The 21,483-nt window shown below is 39.5% G+C and overlaps 2 protein-coding genes across 2 annotated transcripts; one reads left to right on the top strand and one right to left on the bottom strand.

Annotated features, from left to right (window-relative positions):
• Positions 1–296: 296 nt before the first annotated feature.
• Positions 297–9,310, bottom strand: LOC117386884 (multidrug and toxin extrusion protein 1-like). Its single transcript, XM_033984259.2, has 16 exons — positions 9,173–9,310; positions 8,394–8,495; positions 7,175–7,243; positions 6,365–6,513; positions 6,004–6,046; positions 5,834–5,878; positions 5,668–5,765; positions 5,454–5,551; positions 4,464–4,645; positions 3,979–4,087; positions 3,831–3,906; positions 2,800–2,869; positions 2,606–2,738; positions 1,965–2,059; positions 1,801–1,861; positions 297–1,649 (listed from the first exon to the last, which is right to left on the bottom strand). The coding sequence occupies exons 1-16, from the start codon at positions 9,308–9,310 to the stop codon at positions 1,408–1,410; spliced, it is 1,710 nt and encodes a 569-aa protein (XP_033840150.1). The 3' UTR covers positions 297–1,407.
• A 3,125-nt stretch (positions 9,311–12,435) lies between these two features.
• Positions 12,436–19,701, top strand: gch2 (GTP cyclohydrolase 2). The gene is made up of 6 exons (XM_033984756.2): positions 12,436–12,784; positions 14,319–14,428; positions 15,560–15,615; positions 16,635–16,666; positions 17,361–17,445; positions 18,533–19,701. The coding sequence occupies exons 1-6, from the start codon at positions 12,493–12,495 to the stop codon at positions 18,660–18,662; spliced, it is 705 nt and encodes a 234-aa protein (XP_033840647.1). The 5' UTR covers positions 12,436–12,492; the 3' UTR covers positions 18,663–19,701.
• Positions 19,702–21,483: the final 1,782 nt, after the last annotated feature.

The following is a 21,483-nucleotide window of genomic DNA, read 5'->3' as shown; positions in this document are numbered from 1 at the left end:
GTAGCTCATTTATCACAGCATCTCAATAGTGAATGTTTAAACCTGTAAAATCCCATAGCCTGATTTTTTTTTTTTTATATAGATTTAGTACAGGCACAATGCAGGTTTAAAAATGGCATACTAGCAAATAGCAAATGTCAGACTAAGTGTTCCAAAGTTCATTAGATTAGATCATTCAATGATTTGGACTGGATATGCCATTTAAAAACATATTTACTATGTACAATTGCAGGGTTACAGCAATTGCCGGAAAAGTCACTGTCACGGCTTTCTAGGATGTATTGAAGCACATGTTTGAATGTTTCCAAGAAATTTAATTCACTATATATAAAGACAGGTCACATTGTCTATTGTACATTGTCAGTGATCATACACCAATGCAATCTCTTGTACACGAGGACAGTACAGAAAAAGTGAATTTCATTGCAAAACATAACATTCCATTCTCTACAATCACAATAAAAAACATACCCAAATATAAAAAGACAATTTAAACAATAGTATAAAAATTTAAGGAAAACAAGGCACATTCAGTTAAAAAAGAAACAACTCCATGATTATAAAAACAAAGAAAATATTAAAATTAAAAAATAGATAAAAATAATAAATAAATCATTAGGGCAAGACAGCATGGCTCATTTGTGTTGAAAAAGTTTAGACCCTAAAACAATTGAAATTAAACATGTTAAATCTAATATTCCAACTGCAACCTAAAGTAATGTTATGTTTCAAATGGACGGTGGCAGGACAATTTTGAACTAAGAATACACTAAAAATAATCTACACATGTTGAACCTCATTTGTCGACTCCGTCTCCAACTGAAAAACTGCCTGTATTAAATAACGTCACTACTAGCCAAGTAAATTCCATAGTGAAGATGAACTTTGTGCCCATAAATGAGTTTCACATGAAGCGATCGTAGAAACTTGAGACTTAAGGGCTCTGAATGTCAGTTGTGAGTTTCCAGCTCCCATTACTGGCAAATGTTCAAAATGAGCATTAAAACAATATGATGGCAACTCAATAGGTATGTGCCTTATAATTGCAGAGATACTAGCTATAAAACTTCTACAATTTTAGGTTAGAATTTGCTTTTTCACTGTATAAAAAGTAGATCTGGCAACTTGGTTTATGGTTAATATCTACTCCAATTACTGGGCCCATTATGAAACAAAAACTGGTACAATGTTCAGTGTGTTCATGAGCATGTGTAAAGTAAGGCCAAATTCGTTTTATGATTAAAAAAAAGTGTCAAAAATACAAATATCAGTTGAAAGAACCGTAAGCCATGATTAAAATGGTTGATTAAAAGTTTAAAAATCCAGTCGCTCCCATAGAGATACTCACCATCTGAAATCATATCAAATCCTAGACCATCAACGCACCCAACTATGATCTAGTGGTTTTCAATGCAGCAGTTTGAGTAGGTAATTTTTTCCAACACATGCAGCACACAGAAGAGCCACCATGAACCACAAAGCCAAACCACGGCGTATGAGCAGGGCGTTTCGGGGCAGGGTGGGGCCCACAATGACCACCTGAACCGGAGGGCTGACCTCTGGAGGGTCAACCTCTGGAGGGTCGACCTCTGGAGGGTCGACCTCTGGAGGGTCGACCTCTGGAGGGTCAACAGACTCACCAACAACAACTTTGAAAAGAAAAAAAAAAACATTTACTATGTTGAATGGTCATTAAACACTGCTGTGATTTTTGGGCTTTGCAAAAAAAGATAAATCTATACTACTAAAAAATTCTGTATAATTTTGTAGACGGCTCTTAGAACAAACATAGATTTTTACCATTGCTGATGTTTGACATTTCCATGTCTTCGTTGGTCTGAACACCAGCTCTCTGTTGGGCCTAAACAAGACGGAGGGCGCAATGCGGGCTTGTTAGATTTATAAATGTTATCTTTTACTCGAAATCCATTAGATAAATACAGTCTAGGGAAGTAAGTTCGTACCACAGTAGACTCCTTTTGCCAGTCAACTCTGTAGATAATGGCAATGAACACTGAGGACTGCAATGTCACACAGATGGTGATGCCGATTCCAAGTCCTGAGAATAAACCCAAAAAAAAAGTAAAATAGGCATGTTTTTGATGAAGGAACAACGTTACAACATGATAGAAGGCTCAAAAAAGTTGCGTAATACTCCCTGACGTGGTTTTACATCACCCATGCATGTTTGAGTAATAATGTGATCTCTCTGGGGCGCCTTCGAAACCCTCCTTACGTTTAGCGGTAAGATTCTGTACAAGACTCCACCCTCAAGAACCCTACATCACCCACACGACAATTCTCCATAAATATGATACAAAAATGCGCTGCAACTTCACAAACTTGACGCTATGTACAGTAGATTTGTTAGTAGGATGCACGCTGCTTGTATTGTGATTGCTCTCTGTGCTAAGTCACTCCCCCTTCGAAGCGCTAAGAAAGAAAAGCAAACCTATTATATTTGAATATGTTCTCGGTGAATAAAACATTTTCAAAACAATAAAAAACGGGCAACATGATGATCTACGGGGCATTAACACAACATATTTAGAAGTAAAATACCCCCTTTTTAAACGAGTCACTTTTGGGGTGGGCGGAGTCTTACCTATGATGCCCATTTTCGCTGCGAACATGAGCGAGACCCCAACAGGCACTCCAATGACGTAGTATCCGAGCATGTTACAGATGGCTCCTTGCTTCTGTTTTCCGACTCCTCTGAGGACCCCTCCGGCCACGCCCTGTCAACAAACACACAAACTTAACACACTAACCCATCAAGACGAAATGAACGAGTCTTACCGCCACAGCGTCGACCGGAAACATGAACCCGTAAACGAGACAAACTTCAGACACTCGTTCAATTATCTCCCTTAAAAGTAAGCAGGTTGTTAAGAGATTAGAACTAGAAATGAGATTATAATGTGAAAAAAAAACAAACACCGTTACTCTGTAGGAATGCAAACATTTCAGACGCCTCTAGTGGCCAAACCCAAACTGAGCACGAGGAGCGATTAAAGAGATTTAATAATTACTCTCTATTTCGCAACTTAAGACATTTAGCAAGAATGTAAAAATATTCTTTGGATAAATTTCAATTTTTTTTCCAATAGTTTTGTTCTTATTCTTTTAACAGTGGTGGAATAAGAACTCAATTTTTGTTACTCAAGTAAAATTATCACATGAAAAAAATCCACTCAAGTAAAAGTGTAGATACAAAGAGAAAAAAATAAATGTATCCTTGTTGCGATTTTGATATTTAACACTAAAAGTGCATTTATCTTACGCATGTTAAATCTTTATCAAAATCGCTACAACAGGTACTTTTAATACTTTTGCTCCAGTATCTTCACATATAGTAATTTTAATAAACATACAAATAAAAAGCTTTCACACGTTCATAATCTGAGCAAAAAAAAAAAAAAAAAAAAATTGAATTGTTGTTTTTTTTTTGCCAAAACCCTCTGCCTTTTTAGTCCAGTAAAAAAAAAAAAAGAAAAAAAAAAGGTCGATTTTCTTAATATTTTTATGACAAAAGATACCTGCTCTCAAATGCAGTGAAGTATCCATTTTAAAAGGTACTTCATTACCCAAAATGTGAACTTTTACCTTGTTACGTTTGACTAGACTTTCAACTCCATATTTTACACTGAAATTTTGATTAAATAAGATTCTCGTACAAGTTTATTCTCCAGATTCTGAGCAATTTATTTTTTGCAAATTCCTTCTACTTGAATATCAGTTTGATGTAACATTACTTGTGTTTTCGTAGGTGGGTAGAGTAACCATAAACTGCCCACAACAGCAGCAGAGATGTGGTAAAGACTACTCACCGTTCTTGAGTGAAGATGTGTCCAATGTACTGCTTCAAGATGATCATGAGAGCTCCAACGACAACCCCTATAACGGCTGAAAACCAAGCAAAGTCACTTTATCTGTAATCGAAAGTTAAATCATGTAGTCTAATACCCAAACTGTTACATGCACAAATGATGGGGACTGTGGCGGAGACTTTTGCCTGCTCCACGTTACCAGCACCGAGAGCGTTCCCGACACGAACACTGGCGGCAGCAGAGAGTCCAAGAGGAATCTGAGGAAAGATTTGAGTATTTGAATGTAATGCTAATATATAAATATGCCAATGTTATGGTGTGGAACAAACTTTAAAAAAATGGTGTAATATGGGCCTTTTACACAGATTTCATTATGTTCCAATTTACTCAAGTATAGATGCCCAACATGTACTCGAGTATAATACCTTCAAACAGTGGTGGAATAACATGAAACTGGATTACACACTTTGCACATAAAATGACAAAATAAAGTTATCACTACTTTTTGCGACTGGCCTCAATACAGACAAAACAAATTTCCCTCGTTTAAGCTCAATTTTGTGGAAATTGTCTTTTACGGCTCGAGCTCCTGCCTCCTCCCGACCCACGATGTTTAATATAATTTAAAGTTACCACAAAAGTGATGGCGATGAGCTGATAGACGACACTCTGCGCGCCCAGCTCCACTTCACTGATGAGTCCGGCCAAAAACACTCCAAGTTCAAACACCCAGAATTCCAGACACGTCATGACCAGACTGGGAATGGCCAAGAAAAGGAAGGGCTGCCACTCCTGCAGACAGGCCAGGGACCAGCCTGAGGAGAGGACGGGGTTCCATGTGAAGGCGGCACGTTTTTCAAGCAATAAAACCACCAGGAATTTTAAATGTGATATGCAAGTCCAGGCCAAGCAACATCACCATGGAAATGAGCAGAAAAGTTTCGTAGTGCAACTAACCAGATTTTTCCCCATGGATTTGATATGAATTAGTTTTACCCCAGAACAGACATTTTGGCCTCATAAGTTCACTGTGTGCAGGCTGCATCCAGTTATTCAGCATTTTATTTCTGATAATCAGGACGTGCACCGCTAGCATGCTAGTTGTTAGCTTTATCATCACTGCAAAACTCTGCAATGGTTTGGAAGGAAACAACTGAGATCAGAGGAGTGGCCAATTGCAGTGGTCCAAAGTTATTCCTCACTTGAGCGTTCTGAACATCCCAAACTAGTTCTGTTTTTAATCATTTAGGCCACCTGTGTCCCAACTCAAGGCCCGTGGGCCAAATGTGGCCCTCTACATCATTTTATGTGGCCCTTAACAGGGTAAATTGAAAGGCAGGATGATCTTAAAATGACATTTTATCATCAGGAGATAGTTACACAGCCATATTTTTGGCAAACGCATATCCAATATTTGTAACTTGAATAAGTAAAAAAATACAGAAACAGTTAATTAACAAGTTAAAGTAGCTGATGTGGCCCTCAGTGAAAATGTGTTTGACACCCATGATTTAAGCACAGAGTCTGTAGGAAGTAATTGATAATGTTACTCATGTAGGAGTTTAAAGGGATAATACTACTTTTATCACTGCAATGCATTCTTTAAATATATTGTTGACCCACCTGGCCATGTTGCTCTGTGGAGACCTCTCACAATGATGTAAATACACAAAATACCAGCCAGCAAATACTGAGTGATGCAATTGGCGACTGCAGAGCCACTGAAAAAAAAAAAAAAGACAAATATTGTACATTGAAAACTACAGCTGACCAAACAAATATCCAAAACAAATGTATATAAAATAAAATGCTAAAACAAATGTACTCAGACACTCACATAACGCCCATATCCAGAATGTGCAGGAGCACATAGTTGATGACTGCATTCAAGATATTGCCAATCGCTCCCGTTATAACTTGAGGCCAGATAATTCCCTGTGAACAACAAACAGAAACTCATAAATGTAAAACAAAATGAATATCATAAAGCGTTGGGCCCTCACCTGGTTTTGTAGGAACCTCCCTTGAAGCATGTACATAAAAGCAGCCTGGAAAATCGATATTAAACAGTTAAGTCTTATTTTGAAGTAAACATGTTCTTTGGCTACTTTGTTCATTGCCTAAATATGTGCTGTATAACTTTATATAGACTAAAAAAAATGTATTTACTTACTGGCAGAGCTGGCATGAAGACGTTGATGTACAGCTGAGCAAGGCTACAGTTTAAAACAAAAGTGAATGGGTTAAGGTTTGGCAAATGAAATGTTTTAACTTTTAATACAAACTTGCAAGAGTCCATTTTGTGTAAAGTAGGACCTTTTTAATGTGCATGTTTTTGATGAGATAATGCATGCAACACAGGCCTTTTAAAGCTCAGAATGGATAACGAAAGTCAGGTGGACCACTGCAAACTATTTAAAATGAACCAATTCTTTAAGGTTCATAAATCACATACAGAGCTGTTGAGCTTAAACGTGACATCCAAAGTCGAAATTGTCCAAAACTCTAAGGATTAAAGATCATATCGATCAGACCTGGCAACATCTGGAGTCTGCTTGACGAGGAGTAGGAGAGGCTCTGTGTTTACGAGTACGGACCAACAAGGGAAACAAGCTAACAGCATGATGAGCACGCCTCGCTGTAGAATGACACCTGCTCGTTTAAGGTTACCGCTCCCAAAGGTCTATAGAGGACAAGAGGAAGGTAAGGTGAGTTTGTGTACATCACAATTTGTACACAAAGTACTTTACAGAATAAGACAGACATTAAAATCACACACAGCAAATCAACATAATAGTCAAACTTAATGTTAAGAGTGCAAAATAAAAACCCCTGTCATGTGCACAGCTAAACAGAGCCATTTTGAGCCTCAATTTAAACATTGTCAAAGCAGCGGCCTGTCATCTTCTCATCAGACGGGTGGGACTAAACTTTTCTGCAGCTGAAACCTTGAGTCCCACCCTTGAGTCCCACCCCTTTAGTCCCACCCCTTTAGTCCCACCCCTTTAGTCCCACCCCTTTAGTCCCACCCCTTTAGTCCCACCCCTTTAGTCCCACCCTTTTAGTCCCACCCTTTTAGTCCCACCCTTTTAGTCCCACCCTTTTAGTCCCACCCTTTTAGTCCCACCCTTTAGTCCCACCCTTTAGTCCCACCCACTCTGGGCACCAGCAGGAGGCCGGTCCCTGAAGTCCTCAGTGTGAGATGGTTCATTTTGCACCAACATGTGGGCGATGTACTTTGGTTCTAGGTATGCAGGAGTGTAGCACCAAATACTGGGCACAAAACAGCATTGAGGGCACTACATGTTTCACTAGTAAGAACCAGTGTTCTTTTGTGTTTTTACCTGAGATATGAGCGTGTCGCAGGTCTGAGACAAACCAGTGCCGATGACAATGCCAGTGACGTTGATCACCTGAAAACAGAAAAACAAATGGATTTTGTTTTTTATATATATTTTTTTATTTAATGCAAGACAAACATAGTGACCGGTCATATACAGTAGCGACAAGTGGAGATAAGACAAACAAAGACAAATCAAATCAGCGTGTTATGACCCAGCTCATCTAGAGTCAGGGAAGTAACAAAAACCAAGATGGAAAAATGGTGAAATAAAGTAGTAACACAAGTAGTTTAACGCACAGGGTTGTAAAAAGGGCAAAGTAACAAAAGTGGACTAAAACATTTACGTAAAGAACCTAAACTAAGAAACCAAAAATAACACGACTAATAAGTTTTGTGCCTTGGAAAACTGGTCACATGGGCTTATTAAAAACAGGTTTTTATCTGCGACACTCCCTTAGTTTTATCACAAGTCACATAGATTTATTTTGTCACTTGATTCTGTTCGTAGGCTAATTGAGACACATACAGAAGACCGGCAGCCCTGAGCAGGTGCACTGAATCTCCTTAAATGGGGCGGCTGCTGCAGGTGAGACACAGGATTGGCCAATACAATAAAATGGGAGGAGCATAAGGCCTGGTGCTGCAACAAGCCCTCCTGAATCATGAACATTTTCAACCAATTTTTCTGACGAGCTTTGCAAATGGGATTATAGTTTTACAATTCATGTTTAAAGTTCACATTTTAAACTCCAGAAGAACTGACAAAAAACTGAACCGTGAACTGAAACAAATACAAGAATCACTTTTCAGAGCGTGTTTGTAGAGATCCAAACTACAGAGTTAGCAGCTTTTATGCAGAATAAGACTCTATGGAGACACAGGGAGGGCATCTGACACACAGGGACATATCAGAACATGCTGGTACAGAGCTGAACTACAGAGTCAGGCGTTTTTATGCAGAATAAGACAGATTTTGTGGATTATGGAGATTTTATGTTACTTAGAAAACTTCAGGTCTTTGAGATTTACCAATTTTGATCATTTAAATTGTGATTTCAATTCAGCGGATTAATCTTGCCGCCCCAACCCATTACAACGATGGAATACTGAAGAATTTATTGAGATTATTCATGAAGGGATTGGTAAACTGCATATCACGTTACTATACAGCCGACATCTGATGAAACTTAAAAAAATAAAATAAAATGTATAAAAATTACCCCAGTTGCCAAAGCCACACTGGCAAGTTCTGTTTTCCCAAGGTGACCACAAAACACTGCACTGACGAAGCCAATCAAAAAGATCATGGACTGGGAGATTACCTAGAGAAAATAAGCAAAAAACAGGTTTATACAATTTTTTACATAATTCACCTCAATCTGAAAGTTGCCCTGGGCCCGCTGTTCATGTTTACATCTACCACGTTATATTTGTATGGATAAATCAGCAGGATACTCTCCCGTGGAGTATTCATCTGTGGTAGTGATGGGACTTTTGGCTCATTTATGGGATCTGAATCTTTTGGATCTGCTCATGTCAAAGAGTGTTTCAAAATACTGGCTCTTGTACCATTTATTTACATGACAGAAGCCAAAGTGAGAACTTATTTTATCTACAAACTAATCACAGAGAGAAATGAGAAATGAAATGAAACAGAGTGTCTTTATTCTCTGAAATTACTCAAAATAAAGGGTTTTTAAATAATGCCAATAATAATGCCAAATATGTTGTTTTTTTATGCATTTCTTTAATTTATTTTTTTGTGCACAAATCTCTCACTCTGGCACCTGCTCTGCTCCTGTTCTGAGTCTTGTGTTGGTTCAGCCTTAATCAGGATAAAAAATACATACAAATTAGAAAGAAAAAGATTCGGTTATTTTCAAAACTGAGATCCAGTTCCAATCGTTCACGTTAAGGAACCGTTGAAAAGAGCCAGACCCGTTCACAAACGTCACATCACTCGTTCCCGGTAAAGTTTCAGCCGCAGGGCGCGTCTCACCATGGGTCCCGCCAGTTTCAGCAGCTGCACGAGCTCATCCCGGTACACGGCCGGGAGGCGAAAGGCCGCAAGTTTGGAGCACAAGGCCGCAGTCTGTGCGTCACACCGCGGCTCCTCTGCGGGCTCTGCTTCAGACATGGTTAAAGTTTAATTTAAAAATAGGCCAAATGCAGGTGGGCTCTTTTAAACGAGCATGCGCAGTGTCAGCCCTCACCTGCTGCAAACACGAGGCATTTGGGATTGATTTGATCACAAGTGCGTCTGAGAGGGGCGGGGTGAGCCAGGTGTTCAAACCAGGAGAGGAGGAGGAGGAGAGAGAGAGATAGGAGATGAGGAGGGAGGGAGGAAACGGAGGAGGAGAGGGAGAGAGGAGATGAGGAGGGAGGGAGGAAAAGGAGATGAGGAGGGGGAGAGAAGGAGGAGAGAGAGGAGGAAGAGGAGGAGAGGGAGAGAGGAGATGAGGAGGGACGGAGGAAAAGGAGAGGAGGAGGAGATGGGGAGAGGAGGAGGAGAGAGAGGGGGAAGAGGAGGAGGAGGAAAAAGAGGAGGAGGAGAAAGAGGACGAGAGGAGATGAGGAGGGAGGGAGGAAAAGGAGATGAGGAGGGGGAGAGAAGGAGGAGAGAGAGGAGGAAGAGGAGGAGGAGGAAAAAGAGGAGGAGAGGGAGAGAGGAGATGAGGAGGGACGGAGGAAAAGGAGAGGAGGAGGAAGAGATGAGGAGGAGGAGAGAGAGGAGATGGGGATGGAGGGAGGAAAGGGAGGTGGGGGGATGAGGAAGGGGAGAGGAAAGGGAGAGGAGGAGGAGATGAGGAGGGCGAGAGAGAAGATGAGGAGGGAGGGAGAGGAGGGGGAGAGAGGAGATGAGGAGGGAGGGAGGAAAAAGAGAGGAGGAGGAGGAGATGAGAAGGGGGAGCGAAGGAGAAAAAGAGGAGAGGAGGACGAGAAAAAGATGTGCACGTCTCCTACGAGCCCCCTGCACGTGTCCTCAGTGTCCCCCTACATCTGTAAACCTTAAAGGCGCACAGTGTAACTTTTCTGTGGGAGGGGCCGTCTCCTTGTCTCCATGGAGATGTATCAGTTTGCCTGTTAAGTTCCACTATGTGACATTAGCTGTTCCCACCTTCATTCTGTTATTTTTCTTAATTAAAACAGAGGCTATATTAAAATTGCATAAGTTCAACTGTGTCCAATTTGTACTGTGTCTGTTTATCTCCATGGAAACAGGGTGGAGCACAGCCAAAGACATCCCAGCAATACAAATATAGTAATATAGATTTATTTGATATAAAATAGGCCAAGTTAAGCCCACTCAAAGTAAGAATGCATGTTTTTCAAGGAGTCTTTAAGCACAATAATAATAATAATAATAATAATAATCATAATCATAATAACAATAATAATCACAATAATCATAATAATTATAATAATTATAATTATTATTATTATTATTCTAATCTTTAAAAACACCTGCAAATGAATGAATAAAATACATAATTTTAATGCTTTTCTGTGGAACAATCCAGGCCAAACAATGAATCTACGAGGAGGTGGCATATCCTCTCCCAGAAAAGTTCCATAGTGTACCTTTAATACAACAGTCTGCTGACATAAAGACTCATTGACTTATTGTCAACAGAGTGTGTACATTCATAGAGCAGATACATTTGGTGTAGTTATGAGTAAAGTTAAACTGGTCATTATGGGCCCCTCTGATCATCTGGGAGACAATCAGATTGTAGTTGTTTTTGTGATTAATAATAAACCCACATCACAGTTGTTATAATATATATTTGATTTGGACATCTGAGGACACAGTTCATGTTATATTGAATTTAAAAATCTAAATCTCACGGTTCATTCAAATAAACACATTTTTGTTTTTATACTACTACTAACCGTCGCAGAGTAGGGGTCACACATTACTGAGATGTGGCTTTAACCAAAATGATCAGAACAGAGCTATTATCTTCTCAGTGTGATATATGACCACTGCTGCATGATGGGAAACAGAACATTTTGCACCTTTGTAGGAAAGTAAGTATATATTGTTCACAGTTCCAATAATGTAAATAACCCTGATTAAATATGGTTCAAGGATTCAAGGTTGTATTGTCATTTTCACAAGTAACAAGATTTAGAGCATTAAACAGTGTCGTGGCTCTGGGGCAGACAACACTGCTGCAGTTCATCAAGTGCAAACATAATCACTGCAGAGGTACTTTTGCCTTGGGGACTGTTGGCCAGAGGTGAAAGAAGTACTCAGTTTTGTTACATATATCGGAGCACCGTACACGAATACTCAAGTAAAATAGCAAACAACAAAGTTAAATCTGTCAACTGGACAAGACATTGTAGGAGTGAAGACGTTTGGCTGCTCATCCAAACTGCTTCTTCAGTTCTGAGGGTCTACACAGAAATCTACTAAAGTAAAAGTAAAAGTAGCACATGAAAAAAAATCTACTTAAGTAAAAGTATTAGAGTACCTGTTCAAAAATGTACTTAAAGAGTAAAAAGTAAAGGTATTTTGCACAGATTGTTTTAGTAGAGTCTTATAAAGCTTCAAATGTGGTGATTTTGCTAAGATTTGTGCAGAATTTTGAAAAAAAACCCTGAATTGGTAGTTTTTGTTCTGTTTTTATTTGTATATTTTTGTTGCTCAAATTATAAACTTGTTAAAAATAAACCTTCAGCCTTTTCAGCAGGTTTCACACAATAATAACTAATACATACTTTTGCTCTTCAGCCTTGTTCAAAAGTGTAGTGGAGTAGAAAGTACAGATACTGCTCTCAAATGTAGTCAAGTAAAAGTAAAAAGTATCCAGTTTGAAATGTACTTAAGCAGATATTTTAGGTATCTGCAGTTTACTTTTACTTTTACTTTGCCTGGTTGCACATATAGGCTCGTTTATGTTGGTGATGCTGCACTGTTTCTTTCTGTGGATCCCAATTCATAAAAAAGTACAGTAACAGGCGCGAGTAAAACAGGAGCTCCACGTGGGCTCACGCGCTTAAAGACACAGTGGTCACGGTCTGCAGTTCCACAGCTTCATCAGAAACGATTAAAGCGGTGGAGATGCTGGACGGCGCGCGCTTAAGTGGCGAGAAATGCCCCTAAACCACGCGCGCTCCGCTCAGGGCTTTGATGACATTTACCACAGTGACGAAACGACAGGCTTTGACGCGCACGTGCTGTGACGAATTAGGCCCCGGCGTGCACGAGGCGGACTATAAAAGGCTGGTGTGCGGCTGGGAACGATCACTCCGCCACCGGACCTGACTCCTGTCCTCCTCTGCCCGCGCGCCAAGACGCACTATCTCAACATGAACAGCCACTGCAACACCAACAACGCCAACGAGAGCGTGGATGTCCATCTCAACAACGGCTTCAGCGACCTCATCATAGACACCAAAAAGTCCCCCGTGCACCGGCAGCACGAGACCTCCCGTAAAGAGGCGGAGGACAAGTCCCGGCTCCCGGCCATCGAGGCTGCGTACACGTGCATCCTCCGCGAGCTCGGCGAGGACGTGGACCGAGATGGGCTCCTCCGCACTCCGCTCAGAGCCGCCAAGGCCATGCAGTTTCTCACCAAGGGATACCACGAGACCATCTACGGTGAGTCACTCGGGTGGGAGCAGGAGTGAGTGATTGGGGGGAGCAGGAGTGAGTGATTGGGGGGAGCAGGAGTGAGTGATTGGGGGGAGCAGGAGTGAGTGATTTGGGGGAGCAGGAGTGAGTGATTTGGGGGAGCAGGAGTGAGTGATTTGGGGGAGCAGGAGTGAGTGATTTGGGGGAGCAGGAGTGAGTGATTGGGGGAGCAGGAGTGAGTGATTGGGGGAGCAGGAGGGCGCAGGTCAGAGGTGGAGGCAGGTGAGCGCAGGTGGGACTATGTTTAGCGCTGCCATGTCTTATCCTCATGTTTAAATAGTTGGCTTCTGATTAAACTGCATATTAAAGCATCAGCAAAAAATATGAACTGAAACTAATCCAAGAATTTGTAGAGCTTTAAACTTTTACACAGAAAAGGGAAAAATGTTGGTGTTTGAAGGACTTGTGTAAGTTCATTTTGCAGCTTTGGTTGTGTAGGGCTAATGGATGTTCGCCTGTTCTACTTGATGTCAGTGTTATTGGTAAAATGTAAACTCTTTATAGACTTGTACAAACATGCTGTGAAAAGCGTTTCATTGAAAATTTTGCAACCCTAGAAATCAGATTATCATGGCTTAACGTCCAAAGTCTTACGATTTCTAATGTAAATGTTTAGAATGACTAACCAAATGAATTTGTATGCATATAACTGTATTTGGCTATGCTTGCCCTGTTTTAATCTTTAGTTTTTTGGGGGTTTTTTTGTGCAGTCTCGCTTTAGACATTTTATTGCCAATTTAATCACATTCTAATTATTTTCCAGAATGTCCGACTAGATCTTTTTGCCAGTTAATGTCCATGTCCTCCACAATCTTTGAAAGGGCACAAGACAGTTTTAACATGGTCAATTTGGCACAAAACTTTCAGTATAATAAATCCATGTCTGGAGCAATAATGGGGCAGAAAACCTGATGTGATTTCATGGTATATTGTGTGCAAAAGCTGCTAACCCTGTAATTTAGACCTTCAAACCTGCTCCGAAATGCATATGATCAATTCACATGTTTGAGTAACCCTTTTATTAGTCCATCTACATCTCCAAAGCTCAAAATTCTGTTCCACCTTGTGATGTCATGTGGTAATACAGGAAGTTCTCTGCTCTTTAAACTCCATACACCTTCACTAGAATCAGCTTTTACCTTTTTAGTTCAGTAGAGATTGGTAATTCCAGGACTGAAATCATCCCCATGATTCTAGTGTAGGTGGAGTTTAAAAACAGTGGCGCACTTCCTGTATTGCCACACGACATCACAAGGTGGAACAGTGTTTTCTAGTTGAGACCTGGACATGTTTAAATTTGAAGCTCGAGTTCAACACAGATGGCAAATTTTAAAATCAGTTGCTAAAGTCATTATATAAACCTCCCCACTCCCCCAGAGCATGAATGGACAGAAAGAATCACCCTCCATTGATCCGGCTAACTGATAATCCCAGTGTCCATGGCTGTAGCTCCTGACTGCTCATTTCTCCTATTGATTTATGGGTTTGTTTTGTGTTTCAGACGTTTTGAATGATGCGATTTTCGACGAGGACCACAACGAGATGGTGATTGTGAAGGATATAGACATGTTCTCTCTCTGCGAACATCACCTGGTGCCTTTCTTTGGCAGGGTAAAAGACTCTTTGTTTGGACACTTTGAAACGTGGACTTATTGTTCCATGAATACGTTCATTTCCGAGTCATTGTAGTACTGTAGCATGTATTGATAAATATTGACACAAACAATTGCCTTTTTTGGTGTGTAGATTTTCTTTGACTCATTAGATACAAACTATAGCTAAAAATATCTATGCACTACTGGGAAATTTTGTTATTTAGTACATATTTAAAACTTTTACGGCTTAGGGTTTCATTCTGCTGTATTTATTGCAGTTTATGGCTTTTTTTAAAGTTTTGTAGATTAAATCTGCTCTTGGGTTTTTGTCTGTGGCATAAATTGGTTTCAGTATTATTGTTTATCTACATTTACATAGCTTCAAAATGTGTGGGTGACGAGCCTAAATGTCATTTTTGCTTAGTTTTATGAAAATATTGTATTTAAAAAAGTACATTTAATTTTTATCCCAAGCCAATTAATCAAATGTAATATGTTGATCTGAAAATTTTTATTCTGCGTACACTTTCACATAAACCAGTCACCCGTTTTCCATTTAAATCTCATTAATTAAAATGTGCACCAAATTATATCTGGTTGGGTCTACCACCTGCTTATATGGACGATTTTATTGCTTCACCTGCTTATGTCATGGAGATGGATGCGTTTTAATGCAGTACTGTGATTGGGAACATTCCAGGAAAGCGATATCTCCATGGACACAAGCAGGTGACAGACCTACACCAGAGAAGCTGATTAATGCCCCTTTTAATAAAAACATGTTTACTTTATAGTGATTAGATTCTATGTACTTCAGTTGAACAAACATGCACAATGTTCTTTGCAAACTGGACTGGTTAAGGGTGCAATTTTGCATTCCCCATCTTGCTTTTAGGAACTGGAGAAACGACCTCGTCTGGTTTGCAATGAATACTGCAGTAGTGTCCTTGGGCAAGACGCTTCACCCACTTGGTGAATGATTTTTAAAGTGCTCTTGAAAGTCACTGGTTCACATTGTTCAAACACAACCTCAATGTAAATACACAGGCCACTGACTCCTGCATGTTTAGACTTTGACAATGATCAGATCAATACAGCTGCATTTACAAGGGCCCACACGCCTCATGTTTGTGTTACACTCTTCCAGGTTCACATCGGATACATCCCAAACAAGAAAGTGGTGGGACTCAGCAAACTGGCCAGGTACGTGCACAAAATCACAATCAGGAATTTACTGCTGTAGCATTTTATAAAATGGCACCTTGGAGATGAGGAAGTCCATCAGAAAAGTTGTATTGCAGGCATTTAAAACCACTATAGACCGACAGCGCAATGCATTTTTAAAATCATAAGACCATATTCTAAACTCATCTGACCTGTGGTTGCCGATTCCTTTTTAAACATTTATGGACAGGCCATGCCTCATGTGAAGGCTCAGAACTTCAGAATTCACTCCCAGTGCTAGTGCAGCTTCATGATTGGCTACAGGTGCCAGGGTTTAGGCAGTGACTGTTTAAACCTAAATGACCTCTCTGACCTGAACAGACTTTCAGCATTGGAACTGGCAACCCAAATGAGGGAATCATGTGAGGCTGATTCTGATTGGATAAACATTTTCAGCTGAAACAGACTTGTCCCATTTATGTTAATTCTGTTTCAGTTCATCAGGTCCATTGTAATGCTGATTTATTAAATGCAAAAAGTTGTTTATTTGAACATAAACTTTACTGGGGACACAGGTGGGTAAATATGGACTTTAAAATTAGTTCTGAAAATGAAAAGGGACTGTATGCAAGGTTTTTAAGGACTTAAATTTATTTTTGAATGGCATCTGGTGTAGAGCGCCCACAAGGCTAGAAGCTGCTCTCACTCTGTGCAGAAAATGCCTGTGTGGTTATTACCGGTCGAATGCGTTCTTCTGTTATTTTGGTGCATTGACCTGGAGGCTTAGGGTCTGATCCAGTCCAACAAGTCCAAACTTTATCATGAGAAAAGCCCTTTACAACTGTGGGAATAACGTACCGCCATCATCACAATGTTTCCTCTTTTCTTCACTAAAATATCAGCCTAAACTCACAGGAGTCACTGGGTTTTTAGACAAACCTTGGAGGCCACTGTGAATTATTAACAGTGCTTACATTGGCAAATTCACCATGAGTATTGTAAAGGTTGTGTTTAATTCCACTGTAATGATTAATCTTTAATTTTATTTTTGTGTCCAGAATTGTGGAGATCTACAGCCGCAGACTTCAAGGTGAGTAAACTGCTAAATGTTAAACTGTTTATTCCAAACAAATGTTTAAACTGCATTCTACCCCATGGTAATATGGCGTTATCTGAATGAGATTGAATACAGAATTGAGAAATTATTTAAATACCATCTTTCCCACTTGTCCTGCTTTGGGCTCAGTTTGAAACTGGACCCGGAACAAGGATCTACAGCAAGACTCAGCAATATTAACTGTGCAAGCATGCAAAACTTAAGACCAATCATTGCATAAAAACTATGACCTGTAAATGTGCACCAAATATTGTAGGTCAGGATTCAAAGGCCATTTTAAATGGTATATACAAAGTCTGTAGTTTTTCCAAGGCAAACATTTACATTTGGACTCACAGAATGTAAATATAAACAATATTATCTCCATTCCATAATGTGCACTGACCTTTCAGCTGGTTGGTTCTGGACAGTGACAAAGACTGTCCAAATGTATCATACTTTTGGCCATGAATGAATGGGTCTGTAAACATCACTCTCAAAATGCAACTGGAACTTTTTTAAAATTCAAAATGAGTGCCAAACCAGGTTAAAGTGAGATTTCTGCAAATTACACTAGCTGTCATTATTACAAAATGATTGATTCCAGATGAAACGCAAAATTTGATATTGCACTCAATACATTTCTCTACAATGAGCTATAACTATTTTTTTTTTATTTTTTAAACAGTTCAAGAGCGTCTGACCAAGCAGATCGCGGTGGGGATTTCGGAGGCTCTGCAGCCGCTGGGAGTGGCTGTGGTCATCGAGGCAACGTGAGTACAAACTAATTTAATGTTACACAGCTGCTCTCGGGCACAATGCCAATCTGTGCCAGCAACTTTCAATTCAGTCACCGTAGTTAAAGTGTGCTTTTTTTTTTTTTTTTTTTGAAGTGTGACGCTTAAGATGGGACACTTCCCCACACCAAACTGCTACTGCCATTGATAAATTCCATTGCCCTTCAGGGACAGGTGGTGGGATTGAACCGTTTGCATTTTTTCTACTTGAACAATAAAAACTCAATGTACTTGACCTGAGACTTGGGATTGAACAGTTTATCAGATCCAGTGTCAGGGCAGTTTGAGGAGAGTAGCAGCAGGACAAGTGTCCCCCTCAGCTTCCAGGAGAGGACTGCCTTTTTCCTGAACCAAAGCCTCTCAGCTTGGTTTCAGGTGATGAGATGCAATTTCCTTTTAAACAGAACATCTGCCATGTTTGTTGCAGTGTGGCATTTCAGTGCTAGCATGTTAGCATAGTTCACTCCAAGCAAGGTTGCCATAATTGCAGGGAAAAAACTGCTCAAATCACACAATGCAGTTGTCCTTAACTTCTCATTTTTCACCAACTGCAAGTTGTGCAGTTCAAATTCCAAATATTAAGTTAAAATTAAAAAAAAATTTACTTTTTAAAACTGCTCAGTGTGTACCTGCCAGTCAGCTACAAGAGCAGCCACCATCTGAATCCTAGTAATTGTTGGGTATTGAATAATTCCTGTTTAGACTGGGGTTTAATCCACAGTAAAACTACCCAAAGGCCACACAGTGGGTAGTGCACTCTTCTCACAGCAAGAAGGTCCGGTGTTTGGACCACTGCAAACTTAAACACTGCTTGGGAGTCAAAGCTATTCCTCACTTTCCTTATGCATTTAAAACATCCTAATTATTCAGATTTGTGAAGAGTTTATAAACTCAGCTTAATAACAAAACTCAGGATCATGTTAGCATGCTAGTTAGAAAGAATTTAATTGTCTGATAATTAGCTCTAATTGGCTGCACACACAGGACACGCAGTATGAGCAGCTCTTGACGTCAAAATGCCTGAACTGAGGCCTTGTAAAGTAATGCCTTCTGTTGTCTGCAGACACATGTGTATGGTGATGCGTGGGGTGCAGAAGATGAACAGCCGCACAGTGACCAGTGCCATGTTGGGTGTGTACCTGGAGGACCCCAAGACGAGGGAGGAGTTTCTGACCCTGACACGGAAGTTCTAAAACTCCATCACAGCATTCAGTCCTCCACCTCTGAAGATCCTGCAAACAAAATGTAACTGTTTAAAGTCATAGTTTGGGTTTTTGCATGGGTGACTTTACTTTTAAATGGCAATAACACTTTTAAAAGTACTTTCATACATGTAGCCATGCCTACACTGGGGCTAAATGATACTTGGCTGCCATTATGTGCCAACTGCTTCATTCTCGTAGTATGAACATTGAGTATCTTGCCCAAGGACATGAACTATATTTTGTGGGCAGTGCACTAACCCCCAAAGTACTAGAACCTCATTAATGGTATTCAAGGTTGTAAAATTATGTCAACTGGACAAAGTTGAGTGAAGATCTAAGCAGCTGCTGCTTCAGATGTTCATTTTTCTTTGACTAAACTTAAAACATGTATATTTTGAGTAATGGGTCTAATTCCTTGGTGGTCCAGGTATGATCCATGCTCAAATAACCAGTTGCTGTCCATGTAATCTAGATGGTTTAGTTTTTGGGTTCATAAATGGTAAACTTGTATGATCACTTCATGGGCCAATTGCAGAACAAAACATTTTTTTATTTTTTTAATAAACATCCTTGACATTTAAAAAAAAGGAATTGGCTCCATAAATGCAGGATCTGACCACCTATCCACTACATCAGACTTTTCCATGTCAGGATTCTGAGCCATGTGTGTGTGGGGAGGATTGTGTTTTTCACTGTGACCTGAATTTGGTGCCTTGAATTCATATTGTACAGCTTTTAAAACTATCCTTTTTGTTTTTGAGTGCTTTTTTTTTTTTTTTTTTTTTTAGTTCACATCTTCATTTCCTTGTTTTCACAGGGAACTGTCTGGTGCTCTTACAAAGGTTTTAAATGTTTTTTCTTTTCACAAAACTATTTAAGCGTACAATTTTTATGGTCCTTTGTAATATACTGTACAACATTTTTAAGATGTAAACTAAAGATTATTTCTGAAATCTAAATAACTCAAAGATGTCTAGACTAGCATGTAATTTAAGGACTTTATTGGATTAAAATGAGTAACTAAACTATTCCAGCTTCTGTTAATTACTATATCAAGTCATTGTTCAGAACTTTTTCTTTGTACAAACTGGTGATGTGACGTTTGAACGAGCAAGTCGGTTCTTTAGCTTGAATGGTTGGAACCAGATCTTTCATTTTTATCCAGATTAATGCTGAACCCACAGAAGAATCAGCTCAGAAGCAGGTGACACGAGTGAGCGCTTTGTGCACAAAAAAAAAACATGGATTATGCCAGTTACTGTAGTGAAACATTTTATTTGGCATTGCGCAAAATATAAAGGGTAAACACTCCCACTCTGAACCATTTTAAATGAGCCTTAGTCATTTCTTTGGTTTGTAGATAAAATTATTTCTCACATTGGCTTCTGTCATAAATGGTAAAGGAGCCGGTCTTTTGAAAGTATCAAAGATTCGGATCAGACAAAGGAGCCAAAAGTCCCATCACTAGTCAAAACAAATTCCAAGATTTGTGCTGAAGATGTCTGTAGATGCAAACGGGTTTAATTCTATGAATTGTAGCTCATGTTTTTAACTATACGACATTCAAAATAGTTTTAGGGGATAATTCTACTTTAGGGTTTTTGAGTGGCATAAATTGGTTTCAATGTTGTCACTGAAGTAAATAGACTCTAAACAATATGTCAAACTTCACAAACAATACTTTTACATTTCAGTCCTGTTCAAAATGTAGCGGAGTAGAAGGTACAGATGCCTACTCTCAAATGTAATAAAGTAAAAAGTATGCACTTAATGTACTTATGTAAAGTACAGATACTTAAAAATACAGTACTTTACTACTTTTACCGTGTTACATTCCACCACCGATTTTGGTATTTTTAAAGTGATCAGTTCACCTATAGCAATATTATACACAATAACAAGTGTCAATTATATAAGTAACACTGAAGTACTGAGTTAAGGCTGAGTCAATATATAGTGTTTTTATTCTTAAACTGTTAATGTACGGAGAAACAGCCGGATTACATTTTGTATTATAGTTGAAATGTCTGCTTCTAAATACTGTATTTTTCTAACTTACCACTAGACGTTAACATGAAAAATCCCAGTTATTGACATAAACTTTACCTACCTAAAAAAAACAAGATACAGTTTAACCTTCTTTGACTACATCACTTCAGCGTTTACACAGAGCAAACAGCCACGTCCATGTGTTCTTCTCTTATATAATGTAGAGCAGCGACTGAATCTAGAACGAGTCATGGCCTGTAAAGGGTCAGGGCCTGTACTGGGTCAGGGCCTGTAACGGGCCAGAGTCTACAGGTGAGTAAAGGTACACTTTACTCAGGTATTTGGGGCAACCTCAAGCCAACACTGAAAATATAAAATGGTTCATAGAGATAGCAGCTTGTAATGATCTGATATTTTAAAAGAACCGATCTGGTTGTAAGGCGACATGCCAAATTTCTTATGTTTATTTTCTGAATAAAGAGAAGAATAGTCCGTAACCCAGAACAAAACAATAGTTTAACAACAGCAGTGTCAACTCACTAGAGCCGGTGTCCAGTCACTTATTAAAATCAGAAAAAAATAACATAAACAACCATTTCAAAGTCTATTTTAAAATGTGGAACACTTCAGTTTCTGGTGTGGTTGTAATATTTATTATGCTTCAAAATTAGCATTAGCGTTAGCATTGACCTCTAACCTCTGATCTCTGACCCCTAACCCAACCTGCAGCGCCCTGTCCACTGCTGATCGGCAAAAACCTCATAGAGATAAAATTGGACAGGAAGTAGTGACGCTAACAGTGAGGCTGAGGCTGTGCACA

This window comes from Periophthalmus magnuspinnatus, chromosome 19 (assembly GCF_009829125.3).
Source record: "Periophthalmus magnuspinnatus isolate fPerMag1 chromosome 19, fPerMag1.2.pri, whole genome shotgun sequence".
In the NCBI taxonomy this organism is placed as follows: Eukaryota; Metazoa; Chordata; class Actinopteri; order Gobiiformes; family Gobiidae; genus Periophthalmus; species Periophthalmus magnuspinnatus.
Note: the sequence above shows the minus strand (reverse complement) of the source record. Positions and strands in the feature narration are given on the sequence as shown.